Source organism: Strongylocentrotus purpuratus, unplaced genomic scaffold, assembly GCF_000002235.5.
Source record: "Strongylocentrotus purpuratus isolate Spur 01 unplaced genomic scaffold, Spur_5.0 spur5_scaffold_15, whole genome shotgun sequence".
In the NCBI taxonomy this organism is placed as follows: domain Eukaryota; kingdom Metazoa; phylum Echinodermata; class Echinoidea; order Camarodonta; family Strongylocentrotidae; genus Strongylocentrotus; species Strongylocentrotus purpuratus.
In genome coordinates this window covers 33,430,090-33,455,102 of record NW_022145600.1, presented here as the reverse complement: position 1 = coordinate 33,455,102, position 25,013 = coordinate 33,430,090, and the positions used below count along the sequence as shown (strand labels likewise).

Below are 25,013 nucleotides of genomic sequence, written 5' to 3'. Positions count from 1 at the left end.
ATCAGTCAAGATCGAGCATGCGATCTTTATCTACTGGGTCAAAGCCATCCATTTCCGTACAACAATTTAAACTTCTCCCAGGACCCAGGTAATTTTTCAAACACCATTACAGAAAACGGCCTTGTGAAAACATAGTTATATAATTTGGCATTAGTATGGGTAATCAAAATGACATTGAATGTAAGATCTATTATGATATTCTACCTAATAATATTTCTTGTCTCCTTTGGCGACTCAAATTTAGTGTTCCAGTTTCCCACCCTCCCCCCCCCCCCCCCTTTGGGTAAGAAAATTTGGAAAAAATAGGAGAAAAAGGGGTAAAATCAGAAGAAGAAAAAAAATTGTGTGATAATCAGGCCTGATGTTTGCACACCACCTGCTGTCTACCTGACTGGCCTGGAGCTTTCCTGAAGTTAGACGGTAGGAATCTGTTCTGTTTTGCTGCCTGTCTGTGTCCCTTCTTCTGTGGGTTGGTCACACAGCTCTGCCCCTTCCTCCATTTCTTCCCCTTCGCACCCTTGTTCTTGATCCGTCCAGGTCCTTTGGGCATCTTGGCATCTCCTTCTTTAGACACTGATGCACATAAATTGAGAGAGAAGGCTCAATTACTTTTAATGGTGGCTGTAGCTTCCATACCTATGGTTTCTTCTGTACGCAGGCTTAAACCTCTTTATTCAGTTCTAAATTCTGTCTTTGTATTAGTTTATGGTTATAGCGATTAGTGTAAAAAGGCTAGCGCAGGGATTTCGCTATATTCAGCAATCTCTGTGCATGTGCCTTAGTACACATCACTATTATCAAATAAGTATCAAATAAGCAAAACAAAACTGCCATTTTCATGTACAACATGTATTTGTGTTTCCGGCAGAACCAACATCATCACAAACTCTTGAGTCTTGTGAGAGGTCAGCATTTTTGTAATGTAAAATTTAGATCACATGTTAATTATAGCTCATTAATATCAGGAACGTGTGGAAGGTAACAGTTCTTAACTAGCGCCCAAATTGCTATCATTCCGGGATCAGATTTTCACATTTTATGTTAGATCCGAACCTCCAAATTCAAAATCAAAGGTAGTTTGGTACAATGCAATGGAATTGGAAGGTTTGCAATTGCTTTTGTCTGGTGCGATTACAAACATAGATCTATAATTTTGTTATGTTTTGCTTACATTATAAGGGGGTTCACTATGTACAGACAGGAAGGATTAGATCTCAGACAGGAATTGGGTTAAAACACCTTTAATAAGGCGACAACGGCCTTAGAAACAACAATCGGAATCTTACAGACAATCGTCCATTTTCTCCTCTCTCGATCCCTCTCCCGATCATATCGGTATCGGTATCGGTTATCACGATATCAATCCCTATACTCTCCCCCACCAAAAATACCCTATGGGGTTTTTTCAAATTATATTCAAACATTTCCAAACTGCTCATAAAACAAGCCAAATCTCGCCCGAGACATATACATGTGAAGCAACAATTTTGCAACCAAGCGCGCGTACAGACAAAACAGATGACCACCAGTTCTCTTAATTTGCTGTGATCGCTATCGACTCTTTCTATGTTGAGTTCAGGGTAAATCTATACACCCAGTTCGCTTGTCTGCGCAAGATACCATCAGTACTCAAAAAATGTACACTGTAAGAATAACGAACACCGCACCCCAAAGGATAGCTTTTCCCCCTTTAAAACAGAGATGCAAAATACATAATGCCAAAAAAACCAACAAGAAAAAACGTCCAATACAGATTATCGTCTGAACATGTTCAAACATATCCATGAATACCTTTTCAAAGAAAAATCAAAAGAAGTAACACAGCACCAGCACAGCTGAGTGCTCTTTTGTTTGATTTCTTTCTAAAAGAAATAACCCTTAGACAAATTTGTAATTTATCCCTACCTGCATGGCTAAAGTGTAGGATGAATGACAACTAAACATACTTCGTATCCTCTATTAATTTAAATCCGTTCAGCAGGTCCGGCAAAAACATTTAAATATATATAAAAATATATATATATATATATTGTTATACCCAATGTCAGGTCAGATATAGTGTTTACCAAAGTGTAGGACGTTAGCAAAACTAACATCTGTATATGTGTAAATTATAAACTACACTCAATTGGTAGTCCTTTTGTTTCGTTTATCTTTTGAAACACAAATTCTGTGTACATACTGTATAACAATTTCATGTGCACAAAAATTCAGTGTACATGTATAACTCTAAGTAAAAACACTAGATGCAAAGACAGAAAATTCGCAGGGAATCACAAGTTTATATACAGTTCCAATTTTCAACAATTTCCAACCGGTTGTATTTATCCTTTAACTGTAAAGATAAGGATCCGACATGTTAATATTATAATAGTCATCAACAATTCTGAAGAGTGCATAATTCTGCACGAGCCAGAATTAAAGCACATGGGCACGCACCAATATAAATGGTTGACATTAAACATATAAGTTGAAATAAGAGTCTGTTAGAATCTATATTAAGAGTCCAGATCAATTAAACTTAGCGTCCATTTAGTTTCGCGATCCATAGCCCAACTGTGACAGTCCCGCTCTCGACCAAACTGCAATCTTACTCGGCTATAGAGGTAAGTCAATGTAATCGTGAGTCGCGAACTTTCAACCAGTCCTGATCCAATATGCTACAATAAGCGACAATTTTAACAGCGTTGACAACATGCGAAGTCTATGTTCGAAGTAATTAGCACCCTTTCAATTGGTCCACATGAACAATGCGAGTTATCTTCTTGTTGGCAGCGTTCACCACAAGAAAATTCACTGGGGTTAGTTTTTTCTGCACAACAAACGGCCCAGTCCATCGTGGTGCTAGCTTAGCTGAGAAGTTCTTTTCCGCATTTGATAGAGGTTTAGTCTTCACCATGACTTGGCTTCCTTCAGTGATGCGGCACTCATCACGGCTCTGGTCGTAGTATTGTTTGGAGCTACTAACAGCGCGTCGACGATTGTGTGCGATTTCTTCTTGCGTAGGAATGTCTTTGTTTCCCTCAGTCTACAGGCGGTTAGTCAAGGGAGAAGCCAAGCGCCGTCCAAACATAACTACTGATGGTTCTACACCAAGTGTGTCATGACTACTGCTGTTCAGGGCAAACGCGAGTTCAGCGAGATGAACATCCCACTGTCGATGGTCAGATCCGGTGTAAGCTTGAAGCATGGCCTTGATGTTACGATTCACCCTTTCGACCCAGTTCGTTTGGGGGTGATATGGCGTGATGAAGATCTGCTCAATCCCCCAATCTGTGCAGACAGCTCGCAGAACCTTCCCTCTGAATTGGGGGCCATTGTCCGAGAGCAGGGCTCCTGGAGGTCCATATCTGCAGAACAGCTCCCTCACTAGAGTGGTTGCAACCGACTGGCTGGTAGCTGACTTCAAAGGCAGAATCTCCACAAACTTTGAGAAATGGTCGACAGCCACCAGAATATACTCATGCCCAGCATACGACTTTGGCAAAGGCCCCATGAGATCTACACCAACCTTTTCCCAAGGCCTCGTGGAGGTACTAGACAACATCTTCCCTTGACGTCTCTGGTAAGAAGGCTTTGTTTGAAGACAAACCTTACAACTGCGAATAAAGCTTCTTACATACTGCGACATACCACTCCACCAGAGACCCATCGACTTCAACCTTTGAAGTGTCTTCTTTCTCCCAAGATGCCCAGCTATTGGCTTGCAATGACACTCAACTAACACTGCATTCTGAAGTGCCTTGGGGATAACTACACATTCATTCTTATACAATACCATTCCCTTCAAACTGAAATCTGAAAACTTCTGAACAGGACCTTGATCCTCCCCACCACCATTCTTTTGCTTTTCAAGGATCTGAATGATTGGCAAAAGATCTGGGTCACTCTGTTGTGCCCTCAGGACAGAATCCTTTGTCAAATCCAAAGGAAGAACGACTTCATCCGTGGCCTCTGACTTGCCAACACAAGATGGGCAAGAGTATTTGTCCACCTCCTCCGCCTCTTGAGAACCAATATGGACACAAACCTGGTGATACCACTTATCACAATCATCACATTGTACCCAACTAACCGACTCATCATCCGGGGAAATGCAATCACTGGCTGCACATAAGTCCTTTTCATGTCCGTCACAGACTCGATCCGACAAAACCCTGTTTACAACTCCCACCAAAGGGGCAACACCTTTCTCAGGAATCCTAGATAGTGCGTCCGGGACATGATGTTGCTTTCCAGGCCTGTATATCACCTGAAACCGAAAATCCTGAAGCCTCAGAATCCAACGAGCAAGTCGCCCATTTTGCTTCTTCTTCCGAAATAACCAGCAAAGTGCCTGGTGGTCCGTTATTACACGACACTCTCTACCTTCCAGATATGGCCGCCATTTCTCTAGGGCCCATACTACAGCCAAACACTCCTTCTCAGTAGTACTATAATTCCTTTCTGCAGCAGACAAAGACCGACTCGCATAGGCGATAGTTCTCGTCCTAGACGGTTGCTGCTGGATCAGGACTGCACCGACCCCAACATTGCTGGCATCTGTGTGTACAGCAAACCTGGATTCTTCATCAGGGTAGCCTAGTATTGGCTCAGTGAGGAGGCTCTCCTTCAAGGCCTGAAAAGCACGAGTGCAGTCAGCAGTCCAATTCCAGGGAACACCTTTCTTCTTCAATCCATGAAGAGGTGCAGCAACCTCTGAGAAGCTAGGAATGAATTTCTGATACCATCCGGCCATCCCAAGGAACCTCTCTAATTCCTTGATCGACCTAGGTTGGGGATAGTTAACAATGGTAGACACCTTCTCGGGGTCCATCTTGAGTCCATTTGAGCTGACAACATGGCCAAGATATTTCATTTCTTGGCAGGCAAACTGACATTTCTCAGTATTTACGGTCAGACCCGCTTGTCGTAAGCAACAAAAGATCTCCTGGAGATCAGAGATGTGCTGCTCAATATCCGGAGAGAAACACACAATGTCGTCCAAGTAGACATAGCAATTTCGCCCTATCAGGCCATCAAGCACCTTGGACATCAACCGTTGGAAACTGGCAGGACCATTCACCACACCAAAAGGAAGGACCTTGAAGTGGAATAGACCCCTATGACAAACAAAGGCAGTCTTCTCCTCATCCTCATCTGCAACACCCATCTGCCAGTATCCACTGCGCAGATCTAATGACGAGAAAACCGAGGCACCATGCAGAGAGCTCAAAATGTCATCCACTGTAGGCATGGGGAAGGCATCAATCTTTGTAATTGTATTCAATTTTCGGTAATCGACACACATCCTGTACTTCCCGTTCTTCTTAGGGACCATCACTACAGGAGCGGCCCAAGGTGAATGGGTCATTCCATGTCAAATCACCCAAAAAATCTGAAAATCTTAACCCGACCATTTTTGATTTTGATGAAACTTGGTGAACTTGTTGAGTGTGATCTCACAGCACCAAATCCCAATTATTGCTCCTAAACAAAAAATATTATATCTCTGAAACTTTTATATGTTTTAGTGAACATGTCAGAGATTACATTTCATGAAAAATGTTGTCAAAGTTACGTGATCCACAAGGTCAATTTCAAGGTCAAATCTGAGGTCAAGAGGTCAAAGTACCCCAACATGTACGAATCTTCAAAATGGCGGCAGATTTGGAATCCTTATTGAATCCCCTTTCCAACAATAAAATTTTGTGAAGATTGACCCATTAGGTCCCGAGATACAAGGGTTCAAATGTAGGCCCGCCACCCCCATTTTTGAAAAAATCTCAAAATTTGGTGGGCCGTATCTCCCAAACCCCTCACCCGATTGACCTAAAATTTGGGATTTGGTGCTGTGAGATCACACTTAACAAGTACACTAAGTTTCATCAAAATCCAAAATGGTCGGGTTAAAACCATTGGGTGATTTGACATGGAATGACCCGAATCTGAAGGCTCAATCTTCCCCATGTCCAGAAGCTTATCCAACTCTTCATCAAGAGCTTGTCTTTTCTCAGGACTCACCTTGTACGGGTGAGAGCGGATGGGAGAAGCCCCTCCTACATCAATTCTATGAATAGCCATGTTCGTATGACCAGGTACCTCACTAAACACATCTGGGAAGTCTTGAAAAACCTGATCTAATTTCTGTCTATCTGCTTCAGTTAGATCAAGTTTTTTCATCTCATCCTCAGCTTGGAGATGAACGTCGACTTCTTCTTCAACATGTGACATCTCCTGCCCTCCATTCAACGAGAACTTAACTGGCCGCTCATTGGCCCCATTGCTACTTGTGCTATAACTACGACTGCCAAAATCTATGATAAGTTTCACCTTTTCAGCAAAGTCAGCACCAAGGAGGACAGGTACTGGGAGCCTACCAACCACATGAAAGACCTCAGTCGCAGTGCTGCCTCCTAGACCCACTTGCAGGGATGCTAAACCATCAGGCACTAAGGCGGTTTCATTGATCATGCCTAACACCCCTTCAGTTTCACGAGTAACCTCTACCCCTAACTCCTTACACAATTCAAAAGTGACCAGGGAAACCTCTGAACCCGAGTCCAGCAGGGCTTGGGTCTTCACCACTCTGTCATCTAGACCCTGAACAACAACATCTGCAATTGTAGCATCACCCCTATCCTTTGCAATGAAATTGCACCTTGGTGACGGTTCTCGAGTAAAGCCCTGTGGAGGTCCTCCCTGGAAACCCGACCCTGTGGCCCCCGGAGGTACCGGACAGTTGGCAATTCTGTGCCCGAGCTGGCCACACCGGTAGCAGGCAGCATTAAAGGATCTACGTCCCGTGGGGTTACTGCCTGCACCTGTCCGTCGTGGAGTGGAGGGATCACTCCCTGGGGTTGTGTTACCCGCATTCGCCCCCCTCTGGATTACTAATTCGTCCGCCTTGCGCGCAACTACCATGAGAGATGTGGCTTGTAGCTCCCTTAGTTTTAACCTCAATACTTCATCGGGTACTCTCTCTAAGAATTGGTCAATCATGACCAGATTGAGCCCTTTAGAGACTTCAGGCATCTCTACTGCCTCCTGGGGTATCTCAACCCACTTCAAAAAATAATCTTGTAAATGACAAGCGAATTCTTCATAACTTTCATTGGTCTTCTTATGTTCTTTTTTGAACTTTATTCTGTATGCCTCCGGAGTGAGGTGGTACCTTCTCTTTATGGCCAGGACAACATCATCATAGTTGTTTTGTTCTCTAGTACTCAGGGCGTGGAATGCCTGCTGAGCTCTTCCAGTAAGATATGGTTCTAACAGCCGAGGCCATTCACTCTTTGGCTTGTTTGCTGCCAGGGCTAGTCGCTCAAAAGTGCTAAGGTAGCACACCGTATCATCATCGTTACTTAGCTGATGTAATCCCTTTAACGGAGGACCAGTTTGTGCAGAGCTACCGATTGCAGCAGACAGTAAGGATTTGCATAGTTTCTCAGTCTCATGATGATGAGAATCTTCAAGGTGCTTCATGACCCGCAAAAGGTCATCCACACCCACACCTGTATTTTTTGGTTCATCCTCTACCAGCTTAGGCAAATCACATAAACATGAGATCCGCTCTTGCTTGGTCTTTACAGCATTGGTATCAATATGATTCAATTCACACAAGTGTGCTATGTGCTCAGCTGTAAATCTGCCGAGATATGCTGATCGGTCTGTCATGGTTAATTTTATCTTTTATTGAGCACTGAATATTATACTAGACTAGTCTAGATCTAGTTTAAATTTAATTTAGTGACCTATTGAACGTGTGTGTTTTAGTGTATGGTGTATGGTTAGTGAGAGTGGTCTAGACTTCTAAATCTACTATTTTAATCAAACTTTTATTTATTTAGTCTAGTCTAGACCCTATGTATTTATTTATTTTTCTATTTCATTTTTAATGTTACTTCAATACTAGACTACTTGTTTAATAGCTACCTTAACTTTGATTAGTCTATCTGTAGAGTCTAGACCTAGATCTAGACCCTAGATCTACTGTTAAATCAACAAGCACTAGTAGTAGGCCTATAGGCCTGCACAATAAGTGGGGCAACAGTCACACACTGGCACTGCATGAAACAACCGTGTCAATTAATTTCTCACCCAATCCTTAGATTTCCAAAAAAGCCATAGCACAAAGAAATCCCTGCCGATTACGCCAGTATAAGGGGGTTCACTATGTACAGACAGGAAGGATTAGATCTCAGACAGGAATTGGGTTAAAACACCTTTAATAAGGCGACAACGGCCTTAGAAACAACAATCGGAATCTTACAGACAATCGTCCATTTTCTCCTCTCTCGATCCCTCTCCCGATCATATCGGTATCGGTATCGGTTATCACGATATCAATCCCTATAACTAGGGAGGCCAATGCCCGGGCGTAAGGCTTCTACGCCTACGATTTGTGCGCTCGTCGTCCAAGTCAGAAAATTACCAGAAGAAAAAAAATGGGGAAAAAAAAGAAAACAAATATCTATGGAATAAAATGTATAACAAATACACAATTACACACTCCACAACATACCTATAATCACGGATCTGTAACGGTCTTTCACCATTTGTTGACGATCTTGCAGATTTTGACGTTTTTAGATCCAATAGTTATGTTAGCAGACGACCTTGGCGCGCACATATGAGAAACTAGAAGGGTTCTAGAGGGCGATGAGGTTAGCTCACTAAAATCCTTCTCAATGACTGAAGGTAGAGCCTAAAAATATGGAATCAATTTAATATCAAAGAACTTTTGATAGAGATTAACATATCAGTTGTGCACAAATGTCACTTTTAACAACTAGAAAATATAACGAAAAACGATTATATCTTTTTAATTGCAGATTTTTACAAACTGCACATACGAAGGTAGATAGAGTACGATGTTTTTGTCAATCTTGCGTTGGTTTGAGACCCATAGCTAGAGCCATCTCAAATTGGGGAGCAAAACTGTGAACAGATACGTCATTGTTCCAGCCCAAAATAGAAGTCTTGCGACATCATAATATGAATATGTATGAGGTCCGGTCTCATCGCGCGCAAAACAAATTTGACGTAGTCTCACACATAGTACCCTTTTCTCAGCACCAGACACCAGTGTCGTGCAGTAATGTATGAAAGTGTAAAAAAAGACATTTCAGTAAAAAAAAAAAAGTCTACGTGAGCAGTCTATACTCCAATTGAGAAGTGTAATGAATGCCATGGTTTAACGTGTGTGTTTTAGTGTATGATATCATCATATGGTTAGTGAGAGAGAGAGAGAGAGAGAGAGAGAGGGAGAGAAATATCTCCGTCAGTACACGTCTATCAATGCGTGCAGTCCTATTGACTATGTTTGATTCCGTATTGTGTTTGCTGCAAAGTTCTGTGCAAGTTGGATTTATCGATCGTTGATAGTGTCAAATTGATCTTCACTCATGAGGAAATAATTGGAATACAAACTAAGGTAGGCCTATTTATTTATTTCAATAATTTTCTTAATTTACAATGAGTAGCTTTCGAGCTTTCTCTCATTATGTTTTAAGTTTTGACCCTCCATGCCATGGCATGGCTAGCATGGCTCGATTGCGGCTTGCATGCAATTACCGTACCTGGACGGCCTGTAGTACTGTGTCGGTGTGTGCGACTAATTCAAGGCTAGCCGGTGATGATGAATGTACTTTCGCGCGAAGTTTTGAACTTGTTGTCCGGGCAATGACCATGATGACACGCCCATTCCCTCGGGCCTGTCTAATTCTCGACGTAATATTTGGGACCATGAAATTGATTGTTTCAAGGCTCTTACGGACGGCCAGCCGTAGAAGGAAGGGAGTTCTTAAAAGCTGGATATCTCCTATTTGATGGAACTTCTGGAGTCGGCAGATGGGTGAATTTTCTTGACTTACTTGACTTGACTTATGCCGTCCACGCAGGCCGGGGGCCTCGTGATGGCTTCTATATGGTGATGGTATGCCAAGTTTTTCTGTCCGCAGCCAGTCTTGATGCATCTGTCAGCCTTGGTATGGATCTTGCTTTGCAGTCCTCTGAGATGCAGTCAAGCCATCTTTTGGGTGGACGGCCTCTGGGTCGATTTCCTGTGACCTTTCCTTCCACGGCAATTTTGGGGTATCTTGTAGGTTTCATTCTTAGGACGTGGCCGAAATATTTGAGTCTTTTAGTGGAGACTTTGTCCATAACATCTTGATCGAGGTTGAGGGATTCTTTGATGTGTGTGTTACGGATCTTATCTAGTCTTGTCACCCCCATTATGCGACGAAGGCATGCCATTTCAAACACTTGAAGTCTGTTGCTATCTTCTTTTTTAACTGTCCAGGATTCCGCCCCATAAAGCAGTATAGAGAGGATGAGTGATTGGTACAGTTGCATCTTCGTGTGGCTACTAATGCTTTTTGATGTCCAAATGTCATTTAGCCTTTGGAAAGCTGCCCCTGCTTTCCTGATACGATTCTTAATGTCACTTGTACTTGAGCCGTTTTCTGCTATTTTCCCTCCCAGGTACACAAAATCTTCCACCTGTTTTAGTCTGTCGTTGGCTATGTCAATGTTGAGGTTGCACTTGCTTTTGCTAATAGCTTGCACTTCTGTCTTTGCTATGTTCACCTTGAGACCAAGGTCACAGCTTGCCTTGTAGACTTTATCAACCAGTGTCTGCAGTTCCTCTGGAGTCTCGGCTATCAAGACGATGTCGTCTGCAAAACGTAAGTTGTTTATGCAGGTTCCTTGAATTTTAGCTCCTATTTGGACTTCCTCCATTGCCATGGTCATAACTAGCTCGAGGAGTATGTTGAAAAGTTGTGGGGAGATGGCACACCCCTGCCTGACTCCTACGGTTGTCTTGAACCACTCTGTCAGCTCTCCATTTACTCTGACCGTACTCTGGGATTGATCATACAGTGCTTGTAACAGTCGTATCAGCTTGCTTGGATATCCAAAAATTTTCTTAGTGAAGGTAAATGCTTTCTTTTAATCTTAGTTTTATTATAAACAAATTAGTAATTAAAAAGTTAGATTTGGGCATTGGCCTCCCTACTATAACATCACTCTTCATGGCTCATGCAGGCAAAAATAGGTGCTAATTAAGGCAACAGTAGGTTTAAGTTTCCTAGAACTTAGAAGAGAGCGTCCAGTTGTTGCATCATTTTTGTCTTCTACTATTTCTAGGACCTCTTCCGGGCTAGGGCTACCTACGGACACAGATAGATAGCACTGGCCGAGATTTCCGGGCGAGCACACATCTGGGATCCGCGGCCGCGTCAGCTGAGCTGCGCGATCAGCACGGTGTAAACTTTGGACATGATTGAAAACGATGAATCAATGTAACAAGACGAGACAAGATATTTAAAATGCTTTTATCAAAATTCTTATTATTAACTTACCATTGATGTCATTAAAAATGTAATTTATTTTCTATAATTAACAAAGGAATTCGACTTACCTTATCAGAAAGTTCCTCTCTTGCCTTCAAAGTTCACACACACGTGTTTACGGCCATTTAAAAGTACGGTATTGCTAATGCGCGCACAGAAATAAAAAAGGAAAATTGGGGCATTTCTGGCATGTTTGCCAGTTTCTTATATGCTTTATATCACGATCTCTTTGTAATAATAGATTATAAAAACAATAAGGCAACAAGTAAAAACTATCAAACAAGAAGAAGGGGAATAAATAAGAAGAAGAAGAAAGAGGAAGAAGGAAGAAGAAGAGAAGAAGAAGAAAGAGAAGAAGATCATGAATGATAATGTTGATGATGAAGATGATGATGATAATAATGATGATAACAACACCAACCATAATAATGATAATAATAGTAATAATTATAATAATAATAATAATAATCATCATCATCATCATCATCATGGTAACAATTATACAATAATAGTGATTAAATTACCTAAGATTATCATCTCGGCCGTCCCGAGGTTAAACATAAGTGATCAAGAATCTTTTTTTCAAACCAAATCTCTATTAAAATTGTTGTTTTGTATTTTCGTATCAGGACTCCCCTCCCCTGAAATAAAAGGAAATCACTTTACCCCTTACTCCCACTCTGAAGGCTTTGACGTGTTTTGCTTTCAAAGCTAAAATGATCATTATTGATTTTACCGTTAAAGATAGTTTGATGATTGAAGAGTACGAGTAAAACAAATTTTACCAAATCATTCATCAACATTATTTATTATCTCTAACTAGATTAAAAAAAAATTTTAAAAGTTGGTGCTTACTTTCCTTACAATTTGACCGGTACTGCCATATTATAGCGTGGAGGCGTGATGGCGATTTTCAAATATTCGGGAGCAAAAAAAAAAAATCAAATTGATTTCAAATTTGCCCCCCCCCCCCCCCCCCGCCAGAAATCCTGGATCCGCGCCTGTCAGAGGTATAGCAGTGGTCTTGTAATCGGGAGATCCCGGGATCTAAACCAAGTCGATGCGATATATAGTGCCCGCTGGTAATATTGCTCCTCATTATCGGAGAGGACTTAAAGCCGTCGCACAGTGGGCCAGGGAGGAACCAAAGTGCGCCAAAACTCATTTTGGGGGGATTTATCTTTTATAAATCCAGAGGAAATGTTTGGATTGCCAGGGATTTCCGCTTAAATTGTATTATCAACATTATCTCTGATGTCATTTTCTCTGATGTCTAAGCTTTAAGTTGATACCAAATTTGGCTGCCCGATTCTGCCCGTTATTATGTTAGAGCCTTGTAACATTATGATTGAAATTTGTATTCTTCTGCCGGTTCATACTTTTTCATTTTGTATATGTTTTCGTACGTTAAAGAAATTCTACAAATACATCGTTATTTTCCTCTTTTTCCTCCGCCTCTTTTTCTTCATCTCCTTAATCTTCCTTTTCTTCTTGTACTTATTATCATTTCTATCATCAGTTTAATGTTGTTATTATTATTATCTTTAATAAGTACTTCTTTTATTTTTCTTATATGTCTGTAAACTTTTATTACTAGTTTAAGTTATTAATTTTATACATGTCTCTATACAGACATGGGGACCCCACTGGAAATATGCTCTCGAGCTTTCGTGGGTTATCCTGTTCAAGCTGACTTATTTCTGATCTGTTGTTATTATATATTGTTGTATGTTGGAAGCTTGTCGAATAAAAATCATCATCATCAACATTGCACCGAAAAATGTGTTTATTTTGGTCCACGGTGTCAGAACGTGTGTCACGCGCCCCCACGCCCCGTGATTTATGACCGCGAATCCTTCATGATTCAGCCGCGGACCTAAAAAAAACACATTTTTCGGGGCAATGTGGCAAGGGAAATCGGCTCTAACATAACAACGGGCATGATCGGGCAGCCAAATTTGGTATCAACTTAAAGCTTAGACATCAGAAAAAATGGTGGTATTAAAATTGAAGCGGAACTCTTAGGAGATCTAAACATTTTCTTAGCATTTATAAAAAACGTGGATAATTAGTCCATTTTTCAGTGAATTACCCTATATTATATCATGAAGATTGTGTTTCTATCAATTTTACCCCATCCATGCAACAAAATGAACTATCAGGAATATGTGAGAGCAATTTCATATCAATAATTTAAAAACTACATGTTAAATTGAAAGATTTATAAAATAAGTCACTTTTGCACTAAAACTGTGAATATGTAGGATTTTGCTGTTTGAAGGAGTAAATTTATACCCTTGTGCATACCGGAATTAAATATTTTACTGAGGTATTCCTCAATGTGTTACCTTTCAACTGAGCAAGAAAAAAGTTGAAGAAAAAAAAATCACCAAAAATGAGTTTTGGCGCACTTTGGTTCCCCCCTGGCCCACTGTGCGTCGGTCCCCTGGTTGCCTTCTTTCAAGCATAATTATGCTTTCTTAGCAGTCAGATTTTTGGCCGATCGATATTTCGTTTCGTTGGGGGGTGGGGTAAGGTCAGCTTTTTGGGTCACCCATCACCACAATTTTTTTCTTTTTAAATCATTTTTTTTTTTTTTTAAACACCAAGGGGGGGGGGGGTTCCTCTAAAACACACACATAAAAAGTGTTCAAACCACTCGACTTCGACACCTTTAAAAAATGGTGGAATATCGAGATGAAGGGCTAAATAGGAGATATATCTGTTTGATCAGATAGTTACTCCATGTATTAGGTTCATGGTTACTCACTCCCTGGTTTTGAGTGAGGAGGAGGGGGGGGGGGTAACACCCCTTCCATCACTTCACCCGGCTGCCACACACTGGTAGGTCGATACTCGCGTAGTCTTCTTTTGGCGCCGCGGCGGTTTGGGAATTCCCCGGAAAATTTTGCTACTGAAGGCCACGCTGATGGTCGCTGAATGCCTATGTACAGTGTACATAGTCACGAGTTGGGAACGCGCGCCTTGTACAGTACAGTAGTAGTACGGAATGGATTTTGTGTGCATACTTAGTTTACAGTGACTCATTCCACAGCCACGGTAGTGATCATGAATACTGTCGACCTTTCTATTCTGTGTACTACGTCACGTGTATAAAGCTGATGTCGTAAATATTATAATCTGCAACTTTGTCGAGATATCAACAAAATACGTTGGGATTCTTGTTGAAGTTTAATAGCTTCCTGGATCGGATCTGCAACTTGTAATTAGTCGGAAGCAAAAGATCATACTGCATAGACTTGGAGTTGGAGCACTGACAACTGAGCCTGAGATCGAGAAGGGGCAAGATTATTTAGATTTAAACGATAGGATTTTTGTCGAAGTTAGCTTCCTGGATCCGGATCTGCAACTTGTATTATTCGGAAGCAAAAGAGCATAGACTTGGAGCACTGCCATTTTGCCAATTCTGAGTCTGAGAAGGGGCAAGATATTTTATGCACTGTAACCTGTATGTGTATGTTTCTAAATTTTGGTTGGAAAAATCGTGGATTGTTTCACTTTTGAGTTGAACTTCATATATCAATATGCCGTCAGCTCAACAATGGAGAGTCACAAGTTTGTGTACTTTCGTTCTCTTTTGCTGGATGATAATGAATCGGCCATTGTAAGTATAGTAAACTGTAGTAAACTGTAATCAAATAGATGGGGGGTGTTTCATAAAGCTGTTCGTAAGTTATGCATGACTTTACGAACGACTTATATATCAAGTGCTAGATAGGATGCCCAAAGTTTTTCCAGATGTTTTAACAAAGTGTGACTATATTTCCAATAACCTCAATTAAATGATGGCAAAATATATACTTTGGATTAAAAAATGTTTGTTATAATAAGAATGTTCAAGGTTCAAGGTTCATTTTATTTCTTTCTTTCGCAACATTTTTACATATAATATTAATAGAACAAAAAACAGCATAAGAAAAAACAATTTAAGTGCAATTTTAAGTCCATATATAATCCAAATGAAAGAAAGTGGAGACCTTAGAAAAGCTGGGCTTGTAAGAGCAAGGTCCCCATATAACATAATCCATCAATGTTTCACTTTTAAAAATGTTTCAAAGTTATCAAAACTACACATGATTAAATATGGGGGAAATATTTACAAAAGGGATAGCTTGAAATTTGAAAAGGAGAGGATGAAAATATATACAAAGGGATCGAGAGGAAAAAAGCAAACTGGAATGAGAAAAACAACAAAACAGAGAAAAACAGAGAAAGAAGAAAGTTATATGTATATAGGGGAAAATGGTATTTGGTGTAAAGAAAAAGAAAAATAGAAGAGAAGAGGGGGGGGGGGGGGAGAGAGAGAGAATGTGAAATGCTGCATCAACTTTAGTTGATGCATTTAAGAAGGATTGAGCATCCCATTTGGCTTTCCATATTCAAGTCGTTCGTAAAGTCATGCGTAATTTATGAACAGCTTTTTGAAACACCCCCCAGGTCATTGTTATTTTTACTGAAATAACGTGAAAGCTAAAGTTTAATGCAATATTTTATGTCACATAATTATAGTAAACTCTAAATCTGTTTTATGAATTTTTTTTGTTGGATGTGTGATATGTTTCGGACCTACATGTAATTATGGAGATGATAAAATAAATGGTAATTCAGTTGTGCAGGATTTACTCTTCAGGGCGCGGTAATAATTAATCTGAATCATGTCTATTTATTGAGGAGAAAAATAGGTCTCATAATGCGAAATTTAAAAAAAATCATGTTAAGCGTCCAACCCGCTTCTGTTTTTGAGACTGCCTGCTTTTTGTTTGTTTTTGTTTTTAATTGAGGAATTATGAAATGATCCTTTTTCTGCCATGAACCAAAATTAAACAAAATATTAAAGCTTAGCTGGCAGCCATCTTGAAAAATAGCTTCGCCTGACGTCTTAAAAAATATGACGAGCGGCCATTAATATGAAGAAAAACAAAAGAAAAAAAGGGAGGACCCTAAACATGTTTTTTTTTGTGCCTAATCTGCCAGTTTTATCCTATAACTTTCTACCAATTGACCATGAATTATTAAATGATCTATGTGCATGTGAGACAGAACATGTAATGTCCCTATACAAAAAAGACATATGAACTGTGATTATTGCAATAAATCTATTTTCATTTCTTTGTCATAATTTGTTGGTTGAGTACATGTACATGTATGCCATTGACAATTTTCCAGTGTTACTAAATACTAAACCTTTTTTCAATTGATAAAATGAAGGAGTTGTTTACCGTAATTGCAAAGAACAGTGGAAAAAAGAAATCCAGATAATAATGAAGATTTTCAAATTGACGACGAAGAATAAGATTTCAAATTAAATAAACTATAAAAAAACACCCAAATAGTGAACAAAGTTATATAAAGCGGAATAGATCAGTCGCTTGAGATGACATAGTCAATTCAATTACAAAGGGTGAATGTTATAATTATAAAGGGTGAATAACATTACATTACACAACAATTGTATCATGTATGTTAAAGTCTTACAGAGTTCCTTCTAGACTAAATATGTTGTACTCCCTGTCTCACTCCAAACCCTGGAGAATGCAGTATAGGTTTCACAGTAATGACATGATAAATTATCAGCATTTCCTTATCAAGTGGGATAAGCACCTTTTGAAATCGAATACATTTGTAAAATACACTTGTAGTTCCTGGTTTCACTCTCTCTGTAATAATAATCATAATATTCCACTTTCATATAGGGCTTACCGGTAATACATCTACGATGTCTCTAAGCGCTTTACATGGTCATTGGATTCAATACTTGTAGACACTTTTGCCATGTTTTTCTCATGTATTGCCACATCTCAGAATAATCATAATTGAAGGGCTGAATTTTTTAAAGATCCTATCCGATGAAAAATAAAACTTTACAAAACAAAATCAGTATATACTCGCATATTCTTCATTTGTATTAATAGTCACATTTGTTTGTTTAATTTCATGCTGTTTACATGTCTTGTATGGTTTTTGTTTCCAAATAGCTTGGTGGAAGGTGAGTTCTCTTGCTACAAGGGCAGTGTAGACATTGTGAATGGAGAACTGCGTGTGGCAAGTACCAAGTCTATCGTCTTACAACAATGTTCACCTCCAACAACTCAACAGCCACCATCTCCTGCAACAGGCGTCAACGGCACAGGGCAACCAGCAACATCTCAGTCAAGTAACCAGACAACACCACCGAGCACCGCTTCTGCTGATAACGTAACAACTCCTTCCGGCAACAACGCTTCTTCTTCTGGCAACAGTACAACTCCTTCATCAAGCACCACTCCTGGCAATGAAACAACTCCTGACAACAGCACAACTCCTTCGCCAACATCTGCATCTGCAAGCCCTGAGGCACCATCAGGAAATTCTAATTCAAGTGTCAATGAAACCTCTACAACTCCTCCACCATTGACTAATGTATCTGCTCCAATGACCCCGGGTCCATCATCAGCAGCCACGACTTCACGAGCAACTCCAGGAGGAACTCCAGGGGCAACAGATGGAGCAACAAATGGAACAACAACTGCACCTCCAGCAACCACATCTACCACTTCTGCAGGAGATGGCAGTCTGATCGGATGTGTTGTCACAAAGACCTACCAAAATGGTTCCAGAGACAACATGACTGTTTCCTTCTCATGTCCAGTCCCAGACTCGCCTTGTAATGATGTTGGCTTTAATGGCAGCACAGAGAATCAGGTACGTATTCAATTCATCCTTGCAAACGTCACTGTTAAAGATATAGACCAGTAGTGGTAAAATTGCGGTTCAAGGGTTTGGGTGCAAAATATCCATTCAATATTGTTTAAATATTGCCTTCAGAGGTTTAGATGGCAATAGTTCAACCTAAATTTGCAAAAAACAGAAATGTATGCCCAAATGTTCAATGTTGAAGTGCATATGCGATATCTATCCAGGCCAGATCGATATGATATGATAATTTACCAAATATATCAATTCGACAATAGTAGGCGGTTTCCCGGCAAAATTTGTATCCTCACGTATTAGTAAAAACATATTCTTTCACATGATTGGTAATAAGAGCTTCCATTTCATTTTTTGAGAGGGGGGTATTTCCAAAACTGGTCTATACCTTTAAGCCATTGCCTTCATAGGAATAGAGTGGCCCGTGTATTAAGCAAACAGGAAGTAGAGAATTCAACAATCATTAGGTTAACACTATACAAAGCAGTATTTGGGGATACCTCGGTTCAATAGAATTAAAGGTGATCAGTTTTTTCCATTTCTCTATTTTGTTTTGGGCTTGTATTACTAACATAAAGTAGTTACATAAATACATGTACATAATTTTTTTTTTTTTTATATACACCCACTGTAGCGCAATTTAGCCAATAAAATATTGCTCAATGCACTTTACATAACAAATTAGTACTTTTAAAACAGACAAAATCAAAAATAAGAAATAGAAATATAAAGAAATAAAGAAATATAAATAATCGAAAGATTACTTTATGTATTTTGAGATATATCTCAAGTTCAAATAAAAAACTCTCGCCTTAGATAAAGATGAGAAAGTTATTTGTTAGGAGACTATAATAGTCAACTGACTGGCAAAAATGTCAGTGTGCACTCAAAAAGCAATGTAAGTTGAGTGTCTCATGTAGTTTAAGGGCAGTAGTCAATTTTACTTACAATATAAAAGCTACATTGTAGATATTTAAAGGGGAGAGGGAGAGGGGGAGGGGGATTTAATTGGTCTCTTTGGTATTGTCAGTAGAACATAGTGATGTCAGTGTTGACGATGCATTTTGGGGAAGTAAATGAAACTTTATCTTTATGCATTAGGCCAAATTTAAAAAAAAAACATGTTTAGCGTCCTGTTTTTTGGAAAAACAGGAAGGAGGAGGCCCCTTTTTTTTTCTTTCAAAATGGCCGCTCAGTACATTTTTCCTGTCATTTGGGCTATTTTTCAAGATGGCCGCCGACATTTTTTATTTTTATTTTTTTAAATCAGAAATAGATCCATTTTAGCAGTGTTTTTCATAGTTTTTTTTCTTAAAAAAAAAAAAAAAAAAAATCAAAAAATTTCAACAAAAAACCCCAAAACAAATAGGAGGCGGCCCCCCAAAAAGGAAGCGGGTGGGGACGCTAAACATGTATATTTTTTTTAATGGCCTTAACGTACATGTATGCCAGTATTACAATCTTTGTATAAGAATAAGTGAAGAGTCAATACTCTAGTATTTACTTATAAATGAAGGTTCCTTTCCTATTTGTTTTACCTTTGCAGACGCAATGGCAATGCTGTGTTGGTGGTTTGTGTAACACAATAGACTCATTTATCATGAGAGAAAATGTAAACTACTCTAAAGTGGACAGTTGTTTTGTTGGCACTGCTACAGGTATGGATGATCAGCATTCAGGGATATAGTCCTTGGCTCATTGAAGAGTACATATAGTTTTGTCTGCATAGAGAGAGAGAGAGAGAGAGAGAGAGAGAGGGGGGGAGAGAGAGAGGGGGGGAGAGGGGGGAGAGAGAGAGAGAGAGAGAGTGGGAGGGAGAAAGAGAGAGAGAGAAAGAGAGAGAGAGAGTGGGGGAGCAGGAACTGCAGGATTAACTCTGTCAAAGCATTAATAACACTCCTATGTTTCGTAGTTGATATGAAATGCAGTGATTATCTAGAATGTAACATAGAAGCAGCCATACTATACTCATTTTTAATGCCTGTAACATGCTTCCGAGAGAGCTATTAACCACCAAAAGTGAAAATTGAACTTACATATCAATTCCTTCGCGCTCCTTTTGGGAGATCAACTGACCCGCGCGCATTTTATATTACATGACATATGGTAAAATTCTCGACATCTTTTTACACTTTTCTTTACCATTAAAAATCGAAATTGAGAATAATATCCTCAATCGAGATACGAGAAGAAGGAAACATTTCCTTTACATTCCATGTAAAACCATGCCCTTACTTGAAAAAAAACCTCCGTCACTTTGACGTTGAACTTTACAATCCATTTAAAAAAAATTACTCTCTCATACACAATGTCAATGGATCGGTCGCACTGTGCTCGATTGCCTTTCAATAAACCAATCTTTAACTTTGCAGCAACGCGTTTTGCGTCAAATTTGTAAATCCTCAATCACAGACAATGACATATGATACGTAAGCTTTTCATACATATAAATTTCATTTTGATTGATTCATTTTTAGCTCCGTCAATTTTCATGTCAAATCATGCTTCATGTCCCATTTTAGAAGCCCGACCCAGGGTTTTGTGCCAGCTAGCCCTGTATGCATGTACGTAATGCTATGCATACACTTATAACTGAACATGCAGTACAGTACATGTACACACGCAGCGCAGCGCGTACGAGCGCACTGCACTACATTTCATTGGGTCAGTACCATTATGAAAATAGGGGAACAATGAGTGGGATGGGTTTAGTGCCGTCACAATAAACTTGCGCATTACACGCGTACGTATAATTAGAGCAATTTATGCACCCCCAAGAAATAATGAATACAGCCCGACCTCTCTACACACAGAACTGCACAGATACCGCACAGTCCGGTCAAGGCGGTACGCGTAGCGTTAAACTGCCAAATTTACAGAAATTGTGAGGAGCGCTTTTGCTATGAAAGGAATTGATATGAAATGATATGGAAATGGTTCTGTCTGGTCTGTTCTGTTGCATGAAGCAGAAACATGGAGATTAATAAAGAGTTTGTAAAAGAAAATTACATCATTTGAAAATTGGGTGTAGAGGAAAATGATGAGAATCTCATGGAAAGATATGAAAACTATTAAACAGAGAAATACTGCATATGACAGGGCTTAAACTAAATATCCTGATATGAAAGGTTAAAGAAAGAAAGGTAAACAACTTTGGTCGATTGAAATACATCAGAGTCTCTTTAAAGATTTATTGGAAGGAAAATTTGAAGGTACCAGACCAAAAGGGAAACCAAGAACTATTAGTATGAGGGGGACATTAAGACATGGAATGGAATGACACTGCAAGAGTGTACTATAGGGTGGCAGAGAATAGAGATGTGTGGAATAATGTTGGAATCAACCTCTAAGCTAGGAGAAGATAATAGATACCTTGATATAAGATACAAAATATCATTTCCAGGACACACAAGTACCCTTACCACATTACTTTTTTCATGTTTTGTTTTCACTTCACTTATTGTTGTTCAGATACCTGTCTAGAACATTAAACTCCCAAACCTTGAAATACGATTTGAACTGCCTTCTACTTTTAATATTTTAGAATCTGTAATTGCTGCAGGTCAATTAAACACTAAATTTAACATTTATCTGTTGAATCTGTGAATTTTATCTCTGGATACTAATCGACACTGCAGGTGTTACATAAAACTCATGAGTGTAATGTTGAGCTCAATCGTTAGACAGTTTACAGCCATTATTAGAATGTAGATGCAATTATTATACTTGTATACCAGAGTAGCTAGAAATTGAGTGAATATAAATGAATTTCAAAATATAGTGATGAATTTCCATTCCCTTTCGCAGACGCAATTGAGACACCGTGTGGAGACTTGTCTAATATGTGTCTGACCATCACTGATACCATGGAAGGTGATAACGCCACAGCATACTACTGTGGTAATGAGACGCTGCAGAGTTACTGTCATCAGGATGGTGCATTGAGGGAAGGATCGTTCGAGCAAAAGGTACATGAAGAAGAAAAAAAGAGAAAAAGAAAAAAGGCCTTGGTGTAATAATTTTAGTGTTGAAGGCAATATTTACCATTCAAATTTTTGTATCGCATCACAAATATTTTTTTGACAAATAAAATCTAAAAGTCAAAATTTGGTCTAGAATTGTAAAGTAACAAATATATTGTAGAGAAATTTTTTTATTCTTAAACGCGAAGTAAAGATATGAATTGATAGAAAACTACCGGTTACTTAAAGGTATTACAAAGTTTTGATATGGGGTCATGAAATTGGTTCAAATGAACATATTGGAAGCATATGCGATCCTACAATATTCAGTGATCGTTGTCGCGGTTGAAATCGAGTCTAAAGTTATGAAATTGTAAATAATACAATCTTTATGTTGTATAGCTCCCTCTCCAGGTCAAGATATTAATTAAGCTATAAAACAATGTTTCTTGACTAAAACCGACTGATTGCCTATTCCCGTTTGGAAATTATATATCACAACTACATGTTCTGCGATTTTCATGGTCGCAGCTACCATTGTACGGCCGTAGGCGCTATTTGAAATTCATCAAAATTTACCGGGAGCACCGGTAAATTTTTGTATTCAAATTTTCTCGAAATCAGAAGTGTTTTAGGGGCTAAATTTTCTAGTGCTTATAATACATCCACAGGGGCATCAAAATATATAAAAACTGTAAAGAATCACTATCCACCCAATTTTCAAAATTTCCCAAAACTTTGTATTACCTTTAATCTTATTTTGTGATGAAGTTTGGAAGATTTTTGCTCCACAAGGAATAATATAGTTTAAACATATTTGTGGCTTACACCCAGTAAATAAGATCTCCCAGGAAGCATTACATTTATAAAAAATATAAAAAAAAGGAATAATATGTATTGTAGAATTGATATCTTTCCAAATACGCACTTGATACTTATATATTAGTATCCACTGATTTTGACTATTTCTCAATATTAACACTCTAGTTATAGTGTATGTGTTCCTCATATTCACAGAGAAGTCAGTGAACAAATATGCACTCTGTAAATGTATATGTATGTATACATTATTTACATGTATATATTGTGACTAAAGATGCATTTGTCATGGATCTTAACTCTTTCTAGTCAGTTGGTAGAGTAGTGGTCTCGTAATCCAGCGACCCGGGTTCGAAACCAAGGCGATGCGCTAGTGCCCTTTGGTATAAAGGCATAAATCCTCATTACCAGGTCTCTCGGAGAGGACCTAAAGCCCTCGGTCCTCTGGTTGCTTACTAACAAGCATTTATGCTTTCTTAGCACTCGGGTAAAACTAACCACCACTCTTTCTTTCTTTCATTCATTTTGTTATGTCAACTCTCAGGGTACCAATATGACTGTGCGCTGCTGTGGGTCCACAAACTGCAACACACCTGCCCCTCCATCCACACCAGCTCCTTCGTCAATGACTCCAAATTCCTCGGCAGTGACAAATTCGTCCACAGCAGCTATGTCTTCCTCAGCAGCTACCCCACCACCGACGGCTACGCCACCACCGACGGCTACGCCCCCACCGACTGCTACCCCTCCACACACGGCTACCCCTCCATCCACAGGCGCCCCCAAAACGTCTTCCGCTCCTAAAGCAACAGCTAAACACGTAAGTGAATGTCTTGTCACAGTTTTTTAAGTAGGAGTAGTTTTCTGTGATAATGGTTTTGTATAAAAATGTATGTTTAAGAGGTTGATTCTCTTTAGTATCATGGTGATAGTCTAATCAAATTTATGCAATAAATGATATTTCTCATGAAACTGCAAACAACAGTACTTTGACTTTGCTATTGATTCAGATATGATCAACTGAAATCAAATTGTGAAAATAATTCTAACTTTAACTGTGAAATATTTGTTAAGATTTATGTAAATTGCCTGTTATATATCAAGAGCAAGTTTTATCAAACAAAATTGAGTAAAAGAAAGATAGCTTACTACATGTATATCATGTGAAACAAACAACCTTCCTTCTATTCGGCTTGTGTTAATGAAGTAATTCATGGTTTATTCATATTAAGTATATAATTGTATATATATATATCAATTAGAATTATTGAATAAAGCAATACCGGTAGCTATTTAAAAGAAAAGTATGGTCAATTTCCTTGACACTATGCCAGTAAGTGGACATTAATCGTTATGTATTCATTATTAGTTAGTATATTATGAATATTAGATTTTTATCCATGTATTGTTTGCTTCGTTACCTGTATTAGTTTTAATTACTGTTTTTAAATTGCATTTCTTTATTGTCATGCACGAATAAAATAAATAAATAAATAAAACAAATAAAAGGAAGGCATAAAAATTGTTTTATGACTTACATTAGTATAAAATATAACAATTAATACATTAACATATATCATGAACAAATCACTATAAATAACATAAATAACATAACAATGTAACGTAATTTAATCTCCAGAGGAATTATTTGTATTATTTGTACTCCCCTGGCTCCCAACATACAATACTAACTTAAATATATTCTAGAAAATGTTCATGACAACAATCAATGACATGTAAATAGAACAAATCACAGCCAAGATCTATATCTATATCATTTATATCATTTATACCTTTTAGAGTAACAAGATACTCATCGGAGGAGTAGTAGGAGCCTTTGTAGTGGGCATCCTTGGGGGTGTCATCGTGACGGTCATCATCTGCAGACGTCGGAGTAGTTCCGTAGCTAGACCTGGAGAGCTTCTGGCCTTTGATAACTTCCACTACAAACGCATGGGTGCCGACGAGGTCAACGAAGAGGTGTTCATGTCATAGGTTAGGGGTCAACACTTTAATACAGAGGCCTTATGCAAATGGATGGGAGAGGGGGGGGGGCTTAATTGCAGAATACTATATCATGCATATTAAGCTTAAAGCCAATCTGCACTAGTTTGGCCAGGGGGGATTAGACCTCCCTGCAAGATCATTGACAGGTGGTTATCTCATCAAATCAGCTCTCAATTAAGAT

The 25,013-nt window shown here is 39.0% G+C and overlaps 3 protein-coding genes across 3 annotated transcripts in view; 2 read left to right on the top strand and 1 right to left on the bottom strand.

Moving 5' to 3' along the window:
* LOC587536 (RRP12-like protein) overlaps positions 1–11,469 on the bottom strand; it is a 33,414-nt gene extending 21,945 nt beyond the window's left edge. Inside the window, exons 1-2 of the mRNA XM_030986254.1 lie at positions 11,405–11,469; positions 388–573 (exon numbers count right to left, since the gene is read on the bottom strand). Of these exons, the coding sequence (XP_030842114.1) occupies positions 388–550 (163 nt within the window). The 5' untranslated portion in view covers positions 551–573; positions 11,405–11,469. The remainder of the gene's footprint in view (positions 1–387; positions 574–11,404) is intronic.
* A 2,690-nt stretch (positions 11,470–14,159) lies between these two features.
* On the top strand, positions 14,160–18,092 carry LOC100889871 (putative protein TPRXL). The gene is made up of 2 exons (XM_030986081.1): positions 14,160–14,961; positions 17,333–18,092. Exons 1-2 carry the CDS (start codon positions 14,882–14,884, stop codon positions 18,090–18,092), a joined length of 840 nt encoding a protein of 279 aa, XP_030841941.1. The 5' UTR covers positions 14,160–14,881.
* Positions 18,034–25,013, top strand: LOC100889628 (proline-rich receptor-like protein kinase PERK2). Its single transcript, XM_003728694.3, has 5 exons — positions 18,034–18,038; positions 19,591–19,702; positions 21,852–22,012; positions 23,370–23,645; positions 24,626–25,013. The coding sequence occupies exons 2-5, from the start codon at positions 19,645–19,647 to the stop codon at positions 24,818–24,820; spliced, it is 690 nt and encodes a 229-aa protein (XP_003728742.1). The 5' UTR covers positions 18,034–18,038; positions 19,591–19,644; the 3' UTR covers positions 24,821–25,013.